General features: G+C 51.3%; 1 protein-coding gene across 1 annotated transcript in view; it reads right to left on the bottom strand.

Annotated features, from left to right (window-relative positions):
- The window catches only part of LOC128330567 (myosin-6), a 46532-nt gene that overhangs the window by 16651 nt on the left and 16841 nt on the right, over window positions 1-13040 (bottom strand). The window contains exons 14-24 of the mRNA XM_053263640.1: window positions 11751-12060; window positions 10438-10511; window positions 9769-9856; window positions 8583-8700; window positions 6091-6214; window positions 4618-4754; window positions 3558-3684; window positions 2771-2899; window positions 2416-2658; window positions 1493-1669; window positions 834-979 (exon numbers count right to left, since the gene is read on the bottom strand). Of these exons, the coding sequence (XP_053119615.1) occupies window positions 834-979; window positions 1493-1669; window positions 2416-2658; window positions 2771-2899; window positions 3558-3684; window positions 4618-4754; window positions 6091-6214; window positions 8583-8700; window positions 9769-9856; window positions 10438-10511; window positions 11751-12060 (1673 nt within the window). The remainder of the gene's footprint in view (window positions 1-833; window positions 980-1492; window positions 1670-2415; window positions 2659-2770; window positions 2900-3557; window positions 3685-4617; window positions 4755-6090; window positions 6215-8582; window positions 8701-9768; window positions 9857-10437; window positions 10512-11750; window positions 12061-13040) is intronic.

The following is a 13040-nucleotide window of genomic DNA, read 5'->3' as shown; positions in this document are numbered from 1 at the left end:
CCTAGCCCTAATGGCCAGTGTTGTTGGGCTGCAGATCCAATCACCCCAGGCCACAGTGGCCATTGTGGCTGGGAGTGATGAGAATTGTAGGCTGTGTTTGCACTTAATGGGGAACCCTGGGTACAATGGACCTGTGGTTTGTCCCCATCTCCTCTGCTGCGCTCCCAGACGATCCCAATCTGGAGTCTGGGAGCCTGAAAGTGGGGAGGAATTGCCTGCGCAGACTTCCTCTTTCTCATGAGGACATCCATGGCAGCCAATGATGGGGAGAGGGAGGAGCTTCCTACCTGCAACTCCGTTTGCAACCACAGGCAGCCTTCGGACAACACGCCACCACTTTCAGACCAGAGGTCTCAGTGGCGAAACTGAAGAGGAACCGAGGGTGCCAATTCAGGTTTGTGGTCGAAAACCTCGGGTAACTTTTCTGATGGAACTGAGGTTCCCCGCATTCGGACAACCACAACCCAAACCCAAACTTCTGGTGTGGTTGCCTCTGGATTGGCGTGATGTCCAAAGTCCAGCAATGGACTTTGGCATGATGTCTATAGTCCAGCAACATCTTGAGACCCAAGGCTGGGAACCCCTGCTGTACCTGGCAGAAGGAGAGGACAAAGAATCAAGCCCCTTCTATCCTGCAATTTCAGAAGGTGAGGGATGGGTGTTAAGGGTCCTTCCGTTGCCTTGCAAGGACCAACTTCCACTTGGCCTCTTCTTTCCTGGACTGCATAGTAGGCAGAGTGGAATTCTCCCCTGTACTTGTCTTTCTGTCCTGCCCTCTCCCCACCACCCCCTCAGTCCTGAAATCTGCAAGGTGAGGCCAAGAAGCATCCTACTTTTTCAGTTTCTCTTCCAGCTGCTGCTTGTCATTCTCCAGGTCCATGATGTTCTCCTGCGTCAGCTTCAAGTCTCCCTCAAGCTTCCTCTTGGCCCTTTCCAGATCCATCCGGATCTTCCTCTCCTGTTCCAGTGAACCTTCCAACTGTTTCAGAAGGGATGGAGGAATTAACGGGAGGAGGAGGGAGAAGGAGAAGGAGAAGGAGGAGAAGGAGGAGAAGAAAGTGTTCTGAACAAATGCTTTCTCAGGCTGCAGGCTGCAGAATATACCACCAAGGGCATCTGATAGATAGATAGAGAATCACGGTCCATGACCAGCCATCGGCATCTTCCAGATTTTCATCATTCAGTGATAAAACACATCCCTTACATGTGTTAAAGCAAGGCTCCTCAAACTTGGTTCTCAAACTCTCAAAAAAGCCTATGGCGATGGTGGTTGGGGATGATGTGAGTTTTAGTTCAACAAAATCTGGGAGCCCAAGTTTGAGAACCCCCGAGTTAAACTTTCCCAGATAATACAGCTGAGGATGCCTCTTTCTGCTGGAGACCTTGGAGCAATGCTGCCAAATGCAACAGGCAATACTGGCTGAGACAGACCAAGGACCTGACCCAGCAGCATCCCCACCCGTTCCTGGGAACCCCTCTTTCGTTGGCTCACATCATCCGCCTGCTGCTCCAGCTTCAGCTTAGCTTTGGTGAGAGCGTTGACTTTGTCTTCTTCGACCTGCAGGTCGTCCAAGGCTTGCTGGTGAGCTTCCTGCAAGGATTTCTTCTCCTTCGTCAGCTTGGCTATGTTCTCATCCAGACCAGCCATTTCCTCCGTGAGGTTTTTCACCTGATGGATAAATCAGATCCCGGGAGGTGAGGAATTGTGGGTGGAAGGACCCTGCCTATCCATGCAGATCCTAGACGGAGAGTCTTAGCCGGTTCTAGTGTTGTGAGAGAGGGAGAAAAATCCCTCTTTCTCCACTCCCTCTACACCATGCATCATTTTATAGACCTCTTTCATGTCTCCCTTTGGTTGCCTTTTTTCTAAACTAAAAAGCCTCAGTATGTTGTAGCCTTGTTTCATGTACTTCCTAAGTTTGGGAGCTGCGCAAGATTTCCCTGTCGTCTGTGAATAAAAAGCAAGGGAGGAGGAGAAGCAGGAGGAAGAAGAGGAGGAGGAGAAAAAGAGGAGGAGGAAGAGGAGGAGGAGGAGAAGGAGAGGAAGAGAGGGAGGAGGAGGAGATCATCTGCTAATCAGCCGCTGGGCCAGGGCCTTTTTATCCTACCTTGTTAAAGAGCTGGGTACATCTCCTGGGAAGAACAAAGCCTTCAAACCCAGCTGCTGCTCAGCTGACAATAACTTCCTCCCACTCCTACCTTGCTTTTTACTCACAGATTATTGGAAGACGGGGGCACACACAGCTCCCGAACTTGGGTGGGATGCATCTCCTACCCTAATTAGAATTGCGAGAACCAGCTACAGTCTAGTCAATTCTTAACCTTCGGTGCAACCCAACCTGCTCTACTCATCTTCCTGATCATTGGCACTGTTCGAACCCATCTGCTTGAAGCCATCATACCCATTCTGCGCACCTTGTTCTCCGTGGCGTGCTTCTCTTTCTCCACCTTCGCCAGCGTCAACTCCAGGTCATCAATGTCCTTCTTCAGCTCTGAGCACTCATCCTCCAGCTTCCGCTTCTTGGCTGTCAGCTCGGCGTTCATCTCCTCCTCGTCCTCCATCCGTTCAGTCAACTCTTTCACCTTGGCCTCCAGCTGGATCTTGTTCTTGATCAGCTGGTCGCAGCGCTCTTCTGCATCGTTCAGATTGTCTTGCTCCTGCGGGCGAAGGAACAGAGAGGAGAAAAGTGAGACTGTTTGAGGATCAGGGAGCATCTACATAGAAAGTAGTGGGAAGGAGTAGAGAACATGAGGGTTTAAACACACTCACAGCCTGGACTTGCAGCTGGAGGTCATTCTTTTCCTGCAGCAGGGAGACCATCTTCTCCTCCAGCTCCTTCCTCCGGGCCTCCGACTTCTCTAGAGCTTCCTTCAGTCTCCCAAATTCCTCCTTCATTGTCTGCAGGGGATAAAACAGAATGTCAGACCTACAGACTCAACTGGTCAGTCCAAACTGCTGTAAAAAAAACCCTCTTGAGACTTCACGATGTGATTCCCAAATAGGAACCTAGGAATGTAGGAAGCTGACATATACTGAGTCAGACCATTGGTCCATCTCGCTCAGGACTGTCTACACAGACTGGCAGCAGCTTCTCCAAGGTTACAGGAAGGAGTCTCTCTCAGCCCTATCTTGGAGATGCTGCCATGGAGGGAACCTGGAACCTTTTGCATGCAAGCAGGCAGGTGCTCTTCCCAGAGTGGCCCCTTCCCCTGAGCAGAATATCTTACAGTGCTCACACATGTGGTTTCCCATTCAAATGCAAACCAGAGTGGACCCTGCTTAGCAAGGGGGGCAATTCATGCTTGCTACCACAAGACCAGCAATCCTCCCAGAATTGATTCCTGCCATCTCCTCTCCACCCACAGGCAGGGCTGTTTCTAGCTTTTGTGGAGCCCAGGCAAGGATAGCTTTCTGGGCTCTCCTGCGATGAATCAATATTGTTTCAACCCCACCAGAACCAGAAGCGTCTCCGTCATCGTGTCGCAGTGCGGGGACTCTGGCTGACTGCTCCCCCAGCCCCCACTTCGGACAGGCCTGTCTGCATGCAGAGACTCGCCTGCATCTCCTTCTCCGTCTCTGCGCTCTTCAGCAGGGGCTTGATCTTGAAGAAGAGCTTCATCCAAGGCCAGTTCTTCACCCCCATGAAGGCCCGGATGTTCCACTGGATCACCAGCAGGGCGTCGCTGGAGAAACACAAGTCAAGAGGCAGGGAGTTTAACCCTTAAGGCAGAGGTTCTCACATTGGGATCTCCAGATGTTGCTGGGCCACAATTCCCACCATCCCCAGCTGTTGTGATGATGGCCGTTGCGATGATGGCCGTTGCGATGATGGCAGTTGTAGCCCAACAACATCTGGGGACCCAAGTTGGTGAACCTCTGCCTCCTTAAGGCAATACATGCCTCCCCCCGTTTCTTTCACCAGGCTTGCTACTGTATGACACTGAAATGCTCAGGCCCCTTTGCTTAGAAAAAGAGCAACTGTTTTGACCTGTATTGATGACATTGCAGTGAGCATCATAAAGTTGGTGGAAGAGCAAATGGCCACCTCGGATACTCATTAAAAACCCAGCGGCAATGGAACTTTGCTTCGGGGTTTGTAAATAAAGCCAATATTACAGAGCACGAGTGGAGGCAACGTGGCATGCCTGCAAGGTGGCCGATCCACTACCCCACATCCAGGCCAAAGAAAGAAAGAAAGAAAGAAAGAAAGAAAGAAAGAAAGAAAGAAAGAAAGAAAGAAAGAAAGAAAGAAAAAGAGACTCTGCACACTTAGGGGCTTCTCCTGCAGCTGACTAACAATTCTCTCACTTTCTGGGTGGGTCCAGGTAATGCAGAACTATACTTTGTTTTGTGCAACTTAGGTTAGTTTCATTGCCCCAACAGGTTCCATGATACTAACCACAGTTTATTTTGGGCACTATACTCAAGGTTTCAAGTGAGCTTCTCAACCTAGTCCTAAGCCGAATCGTAGTTTGGCGTTCCATCCGAACCTGCCTCTTGCTTTTCATTCAGTCTCTTTCAAATGCCAACTGCGTTCCTCGCACACAGGGCTGGCTCCAGACCTGGAAAATCTGGAAGAGTTCTCCTGACCTTCTGAGGGCACCCCAGAAACTCACCGGCGCTCCAGGATCTTCTTGAACTCAATGCGCATGAGCTGGCCCCGGGCCTGGGCTTGGATGCGGGTGATGATGCGGGAGAGACGCTCGTCACGCATCTCTTCCAGCTGGCCCAGCAGCCCGGCCTTGAAAAACACCTTTTGGGAGAGGAAAGGTGGCGTGTGAGGACCTCCGGAAACGTTTTATTAAAAACTTGTTATATATTTATAACCTGCCCCAGTCCACAGGGACTTGAGAGGGGCATCAGTCTTTACAAGCAGACTTGCTCAAGCTGAGTGTCCAACGTGCACCACCATGCTGTGAAAAGCTGTCCCTGTTGAACCTCTGCCTGTGGTGCAACTGTTGAAAGCACAGAGCCCCTGTCATGTGTCAGCCTTCCTTAATCTGCCTAACCTGCCCATCCTCTGCAGCAAAGGGAGGCTGTTTCAAGACCAGAGGTGAAACCACCATCTGTGGAACATCAGCCTGTCCTAGAACACTTAGATTCTGTGGGGCTGTTCACATGACCAGCCCTACCTGGGCTGGGCAGGGCTGGTTATGTGGAGCGCTGGGGTCAGGACAAAGCCCAGCACTGCCCTGCAGGGTAGCTTGGGTTTTTTACCCAGGCTAAACATAAGACAGGAAGGTGCACACATGTTACCACAGAGGCCGGGGAAAGGAGTGCCCCAGCCTCTAGAATGACTCCAATGCACCTCACAAGCAACACGGGGACTTTCTGGAGGTTGGGCAACCTTCCCCCAGCCTCTCTGTTGCTGCGCCGCTCCCCATAGCGGCGTTCGTCTGGCGCGTGGTACAGCACGTGGGGTGACAGTGGCGAATACGAATATGACTAGTATTTATATACTGCTTTTCAACAAAAGTTCCCAAAGCGGTTTACATAGATAGATAGATAGATACAAACTAAACTAACTAACTTAATATGATGCCCTATCCTCAAAGGGCAAACAATCTAAAAAAGAAATATAAGATAGACCCCAGCAACAGCCACTGGAGGGATGCTATGCTGGGGATGGATAGGGCCAGTTGCTCTCCCCCTGCTCAATAAAGAGAACCGCCACTTTAAAATTGTGCCTCTTTGCTCAGTTAGCAGTGGCAGTCATGTGGGGGAACATAGGACCAATTCTGCCTTCCCTCTGGCTCTCCCTGGCCCCAGGAAATGAGGTCAAGTGAAAGACCTCCCTATCAACCAAGTTATAATGGCTTTATTCCACTTTAACCATCATGGCAGCCCGCACCCAGATCTTAAAAATGGCTGATTTATAAGGCTGTGTTAGAGACCCCGAGTCCTTCCTCAAAGAATGATATTTCTCTGAGGTCCCTGGGCTGGTGGAATAACAGGAAAACCAGTTTAACACATGGTGGTGTGGCCATACCCTTTGAGAAACACACGCGGCCTCTGGACCGGCCACAAGCTGCAGCAGTGATATTTTCGCCGCATTCTCTCCTTACCCAGAGGGGCTTTGCTTCCTTTACCTTGGTGTGGCCAAACTTGTACTGATTGTGGTCAATGTCAAGCGAGCCCAGCAGTTTCTCTGCCCCCTTCCGGCTGTCGATGAACTGTCCCTCTGGGATGGCAGCTGGATTCAGGATACGGTACCTGGAGGGAAGGGAACAGTCCTGTTACCCCTATCAATGGCACAAGGCTCCTCCCAGGAGGCCCATATGAAGTATATAACCTTCCCCAGTTGACACCTTCGCCCCAAAGCTGTTTAGTGCATGGGGTTTGATTTTCAAAGAGAGAGGAACATAGGAATAGCAGCAGGAGAGAGGGCATGCCCTCAGCTCTCGCCTGTGGGCTTCCCAGAGGCATCTGGTGGGCCACTGTGTGAAACAGGATGCTGGACTAGATGGGCCTCCTTGGGCCTGACCCAGCAGCGCTGTTCTGATGTTCTTAAACTGCCTTCTACTGAGTCAGACCGTAGGTCCGTCTAGTTCAATATGGCCTACACAGATGGGAAGTGGCTTCTCCGAGGCTGCAGGCAGGAGTCTCTCTCAGCCCTATCTTGGAGATGCTGCCAGGGAGGGAACTTGGCACCTTCTGCATGCAGGCAGGCAGGTGTCCTTCCCAGAGCGGCCCCATTATCCCCTGAGGGGAATATCTTATAGTGCTCACACATGGAATCTCCCATTCCAATGCAAATCTGGGTGGACCCTGCTTAGCAAAGGGGGCAGTTCATGCTTGCTACCACCGGAATCGCTCTCCTCTCAAGCTGGGATCAGCCCCACGATCAGCTGTCTAGACTTAATGCCTAGTGTTGTTTTGAACAACAGGGAGTTCCAGAGAGCCTGGAGAGGTTGTGTGTTGTCGCTTGGAGGGTAACACACAGAGGTGCCCTTGGGATGTACTGGCCAACGTCCAGACCAACACTGCCTTCGCACAGATATGTTGGGCTAGCTAGTCCCAGCCTAGTAGTGGGGGCCAAAGCATGAGCTTGCCTCCTGCCATGAATATTTTTTTTATTTTGCTTTTTTTTTTTTTTGTTTTTTTTAGCATATTTGTATACTGCCCAACACTCACATCTCTGGGTGGTTTACAATAAAACAACACAAATGAAAACAATTTAAAATTTAAAAATGATATTAAATTCCATAAGTTTGATTAAAAGCCTGGGTGAACAAATGTGTCTTGACTGCCTTTTTTAAAGTTGTAAGAGATGGGCAGGCTCTTATTTCAGCAGGGAGCACGTTCCAAAGCCTCGTGGCAGCAACGGAGAAGGCCTGTCCCCGAGTAGCCACCAGATGAGTTGGTGGCAACTGCAGACAAACCTCCCCAGATGATCTCAGTGGGTGATGGGGCTCATTACTACTACTACTACTACTATGAATATTTATATACCACTCTTCAACAAAATTCTCAAAGCAGTTTACATAGAAAAATAAATAATACATACATAAGATGGTCCCCTGTCCTCAAAGGGCTCACAGTCTAAAAAGAAACATAAGGTAGACCCCAACGACAGCCACTGGAGGGATTCTGTTCTGGGGTTGGACAGGGCCAGTTGCTCTCCCCCTAGTAGATATGAGAATCACCACTTTTAAAAGACGTCTCTTTGCTCAGTTAGCAGGGATTCTCTTAAATCGGCGTTCTCTTAAATCTCTTCCTCGGTCCATACATGTTGCAGGGAATAATGCAAAGCTACCCACTCTCCTGCTTGCATATGTGTAACGCTTGCACAAGTGGCTCGGGGCCGCAAGAGATTGCGTGTGCATCTTTGCCTGTTGCACCAGCGCAGCGTTACACTGGCCATCGGCTGCTGTTTCTTTACCAAGGTATCGTCTGAGCAGATTTTACAGGGGCACAGAAGCAGGCACACAGGCAGGCAGTTCTAGGCGGAGAGAACATCAGCCCCCTGGTATTCAACAGCTTCACCAAAACCTCTCAGCCACTCTTCAGCCCGGGCAGAACTGGTTTAAGCCCCTGCCCTGCCCTGACATGGGACTCCCATCCCAGATATTACAAGAGTCCATTAGTGCCCATTGTCCTTGGTCTGGTGGTAGCAAGCATGACTTGTCCCCTTAGCTAAGCAGGGTCCACCCTGGTAGCATATGAATGGGAGACTTGATGTGTGAGCACTGTAAGAGATTCCCCTTAGGGGATGGAGCCGCTCTGGGAAGAACATCAGAAGGTCCCAAGTTCCCTCCCTGGCAGCATCTCCAAGAGAGGGCTGAGAGAGATTCCCGCCTGCAGCCTTGGAGAAGCCGCTGCCAGTCTCTGAAGACAATATTGAGCTAGAAAGACGAAGGGTCTGACTCAGTATATGGCAGCTTCCCATGTTCCTAATGGCCAGGCCAACTCATCGCTTAAAGAGAGAGCCGTTTCTGTGCACAACACAATCGCAGCTCACAAGAGTATTGCTGGAAAGGCATTTTGAGTTGGAGATACAGATTTATGCCAGAATGCAGGGAAGACATTGTCCAGGAGTAATCCCCAAAGCCGCACCCTTCCATTGGGAGAGCTGACCCACCTTTGCCGGAAGTCCCCGTAGAGGATTCGGTTGGGGAATCCCTTCCGGCAGATCCGGATCCCCTCCAGGACCCCATTACAACGCAGCTGATGCATGACCAACGGGTTATCCATCACCCCTGTAAAGGAAATGTAGAGAGAGACAGAAAGCAGATGGTGGGGATGGTGGAATCTTCCTTAGAAACCAACCAACCAACCTTCCTTCCTCCTTCCCTCCCTCCCTATTCACCACTTCCCATCCAATCTCTCTCTCCCTGATTATGCCACACTCCCATTCCTTAGAGCCCTGCTTTGGACGCAGAAGGCCCCATCCCTGGCAGCATCTCCAGGTAGGGAGGAGGAAGACCCCTGCCTGAAACCTCAGAGAGCTGCTGCCAGTCAAGGCAGACAAGGTTCCTCAAGATCAGGTCCCCCAGATGTGGTTGGACTACAACTCCCATCAGCTCCTAGTTGCGGTGGGGGATGATGGGAGTTGTAGTCCAACCACATCTGGGGAGCCAAGCTTGCAAAACCCTGGTGCAGAAAGTTGTGAACTAGAGGGACTCGGTTTAAAGCAGCATCCAGTGTTCAAGTTCATACTTTCTTCTAGAGCCACAGAGCCTGGAGGGCCCTAGCAGCAAGAGGGAAATGCCCCATAAATAGGACTTCCAGCATTCAGGAAGTGACCTTTCACTGCCCTGCATGGCTCCTGCCTGCCCCCACCCCCGTGACTAGCATAAGCAGAATACACTGTGCGAAATACGGTAGGAACGCAGGAAGCTGCCATGTGCCGAGTCAGACCCTTGGTCCATCTAGCCCGGTTTTGTCCTCACAGACTGGCAGCGGCTTCTCCGAGGTTGCAGGCAGGAGTCTCTCCCAGCCCTATCTGGAGATGCTGCCAGGGAGGGAACTTGGGGCCTTCTGCATGCAAGCAGGCAGATGCTCTTCCCAGAGTGGCTCCGTCCCCTGCGGGGAAGACCTTACAGGGCTCACACATGTAGTTTCCCATTCAAAAGCAAACCAGGGTGGACCCTGCTTAGCAAAGGGGACCGTTCATGCTTGCTGCCAGAAGACCAGCTGGATGGGCAGTGACTTCAGGTGACCGTGCGACTCAATAGGGAACAGACACTTCCCAGCCCATGAGTTGCAGGCCATGCCTAATTGGCCCCCCCCCTCCCCCCCCTTCTGCCTCCTCTCCATTTAATTACCAGGCGCTTTCCTTTCATTGGGGATGAGACACCGCACAAAGTGAGGGTGGGTGGTCTTCAGGTTGGCCATCAGCTTGTTCAGGTTCTCCTGCCGGAGACAGGAAGAGAGACAGATGCAGACAGATTGAGATGGAGAAGAAAAGGGAGGGTCAGCCATCCTTTAGCCCAGGGCTTCTCAGAGTTGGGTTCTTGGATGCTGGACTGTGTCGTTGGACCACGACCAGGGGCGTAGTGGACTCGCGCTTTGCGTGCCCCTGATTTAGCCTGATTCTCCCCTTGATCCCCAACCCGAGGGGTGGTATTGCCAAGGATGCAAAAACCCAGTCGCCCAGGCACCTAGTAAAAACTGTTTTTGTTAACTGCCAGAAGGGCTTCTGAGTCAGAAGCTATGATCGCTGGGTGGCCCAGAGCCCTGGTCCCTCTCCGTGAAGCATGACATGGAGAAAAGGGACCGGGCAGGAAGAGATCAGAGCACAAGATCTCCACCCTCACTGGTGTACTTTGGCCTCCCTCTGTCCCTTCTTCCAAGCTGGATCCTAGCTTCGTACCCCTCGATGCCACCCACAGTGGCTTCCTCCTTGCCTTCCCAGGATGACCCCTTCCTGGATCCCTCCCTCTTTGCTAGAGCCAGCATCCTCCCCCTCCGTCCCCAAGACTCCGGTCTCATACCCGATGAAGTGCTGAGACAGTCTGGAAAGACGATCCTTTCTTCTTGGAGCCTTTCCCCTTCCCTCCATCTCCACCTGGGGACAGAGACGCAGGGCCAGTTTACACACGATATGTGAACCCAGGACACTGAAAAACACCCCTTGCTGTATGATTCCACCTCTGCACCCTTCCCTTCCACTTCCGATTCTCTGCAAAACCCCTGACCACTTGGAATATGGTGTCCAGTTCTGGGTCCTGCATTAAAAGTGTCAGTGGATGAACTAGAGTGGGTTCAGAGGACAGCCACAACGATGATGGAAAAAGTAAGTCCCATGAGGGATGGTTGAAGGAGCCAGGTATGTTTAGCCTGGAGAAGAGAGACCAAGGGGAGATAGGAGAACCGCCTTCAGATATCTGAAGGGCTACCACATGGAGGAAGGGATGGATTTGTTGGTTCTCAGGGCAAGACCAGAATCAATGGGCTGAAATCACAAGGAAGCAGGTTCAGGCGACACTGAGAAGAATTTCCTAAGAACTATTCAACAGCACCACAGTCTGCCTTGTGTAGGGGTAGGCTCTCCTTCAGTGAAGGTTTTCGAACAGAGCCTGGGCAGCCATGTGTCAGGGATGCTGTGGCACTTTCCTACTCTGAGCAAGCGGCTGGACTAGATGACCCCCAAAGGTCCCTTCCGACTCTCTCTCTCTCTATCCGTTCAGTCGTGTCCGACTCTTGATCACTCTATGGATCAATGCACTCCATGCCATCCTATCTCATACAGCTTCCTGTAATTCCACCGAAGTCATTCCAGTGTCATTTAAAAAAATATCCAGCCACTGAGTACAAGGCCGTCCCCGTCTCCTTCTTCCGTGGATCATTCCCAGCATAATTGTCTTTTCGAGTGAGTCAGCTCGCATGACATGACCAAAATATGCCAGTCTTTGTTTAGTCATCTTGACTTCTAGCAATATTATTGGTTTAACTCGATCTAAAACTTCCTTATTCGTGATTCTCGCTGTCCATGGGATACGCAACGGTCGCCTCCAGCACCGCATCTCAAAAGCCTCCATCCTTCTCCTATCTGCCTTCTTCAAAGTATCCAAGTTTCACAGCCATATGTAGCCACTGAAAATATTATTGCACTGACTAGTCTGCATTTGATTGGGAGGCTAATGTCTCCCGACTCTAAAGTTCTATAATTCTTTAAGATCTCTTCCCCTCCATGAGCTTGTCTTTGAAAAGCAGTCTAAGCTAGAAGTGCCACCACTCAATCTCCCTCCCTCCCTCCTCCAACCAATCTCTCTGCATCCTCCGCCCCCCCCCCGTCCCATCTCACCAGCGTCAATGCTGGCGTAGCTGGAGAAGAGCGTGGCGAGGAGCTTGACAGCCGACTTCTGGTAGAGCCCCACCACCGTCTCGTTGAGTGGGTCCTTGTTCTTCTGCAGCCAGCCGTTGATGTTGTAGTCCACGGTGCCGGCGTAATGGGTGAGGGAGAAGTGGGCCTCTGGCTTGCCCTTGGTGTTCCGGGGCTTCCCAAAGTTGGACGACTTGCCCAGATGGTTGTCGAAGAGCTTGGCCTTGAAGGTCATGTCGGAGGCCTTGGGGAACATGCACTCCTCCTCCAGGATGGACATGATCCCCAGCGGCTGTCCGGGAAAGAGAAGAGAAAACCATCAACCACGATGGGCATGATGAGCCAGGGAAGGGGGAAGAGCTGAAATGTTGCCTGCATATTTTGGAGGACCATTAAAAATGGCATAGGGGGGAAAGCTACCGGAGTTTTATTTCTGCAGTGTAAATGGCCAGTCTAAATCTAGGGCTGGGATGGGGATGGAGACGGGGCTGTAGCTCAGCAGTGGAGCCTCTGCTTGGCATGCAGAAGGTCCCAGGTTCAATCCCTGGCAGCATCCTCAGGTAGGGCTGGGAGAGACTCCTGCCTGGAGCCTTGGAGAAGCTGCTGCCGGTCAGAGTAGATACTACTGAGCGAGATGCAGTGGTGCTCTTTGGACTGGATTTCCGGGCGGAGGTCCAGTCCTCTGCAGGCCTGGGGGGGGGGGGCTCAAAATGCTGAGCGGCCTACTAATTTAAGTGGCAGGATTGTCCATGCAAAATGTGGTATCTCTCTGCAAGTCAGTGGGAAGTATCTTATTGAGAATCTCTCCCCCCCGCACAGCCAAAAAAAAAAGGGGTTTTTTTTTCCTCCAGCTTTCCCTGAGCATGTTCTGGTGTAAAAAATAGTGTATTGCAGCTTATCTGGCAGGGGCGGGGTGGGGGCAAAAGGCCTATAGGTCCAGGCTCCAAAATTACCTAGGTGTACCTCTGGCTAGATGTACCAATGGCCTGATTCGGCACAAGGCAGCTTCCTATATTCCTATGGCTATATTCAGTGATTGCACTGGACAGGTTTAGAAGCGGGCATGTGCCCAAGTCAGCATGCTGAGAATCACAGATTTTGGTGCTTTTTTGAAAAAGCAGGATTCTATTTCTAATCCTTCAGGCTGCAGAGACACAGGCATGTCTGAAGCCACAGATAAAGGTTCAGCACTACCACCAGCTACCCTTCTCTCTGAGTAGCAGCCGTGCAAACGTACACATCCTAATTGACTTAGGCTGCAGAGTTCCACAT

This window comes from Hemicordylus capensis, chromosome 6 (genome assembly GCF_027244095.1).
Source record: "Hemicordylus capensis ecotype Gifberg chromosome 6, rHemCap1.1.pri, whole genome shotgun sequence".
NCBI lineage: Eukaryota > Metazoa > Chordata > Lepidosauria > Squamata > Cordylidae > Hemicordylus > Hemicordylus capensis.
Note: the sequence above shows the minus strand (reverse complement) of the source record. Positions and strands in the feature narration are given on the sequence as shown.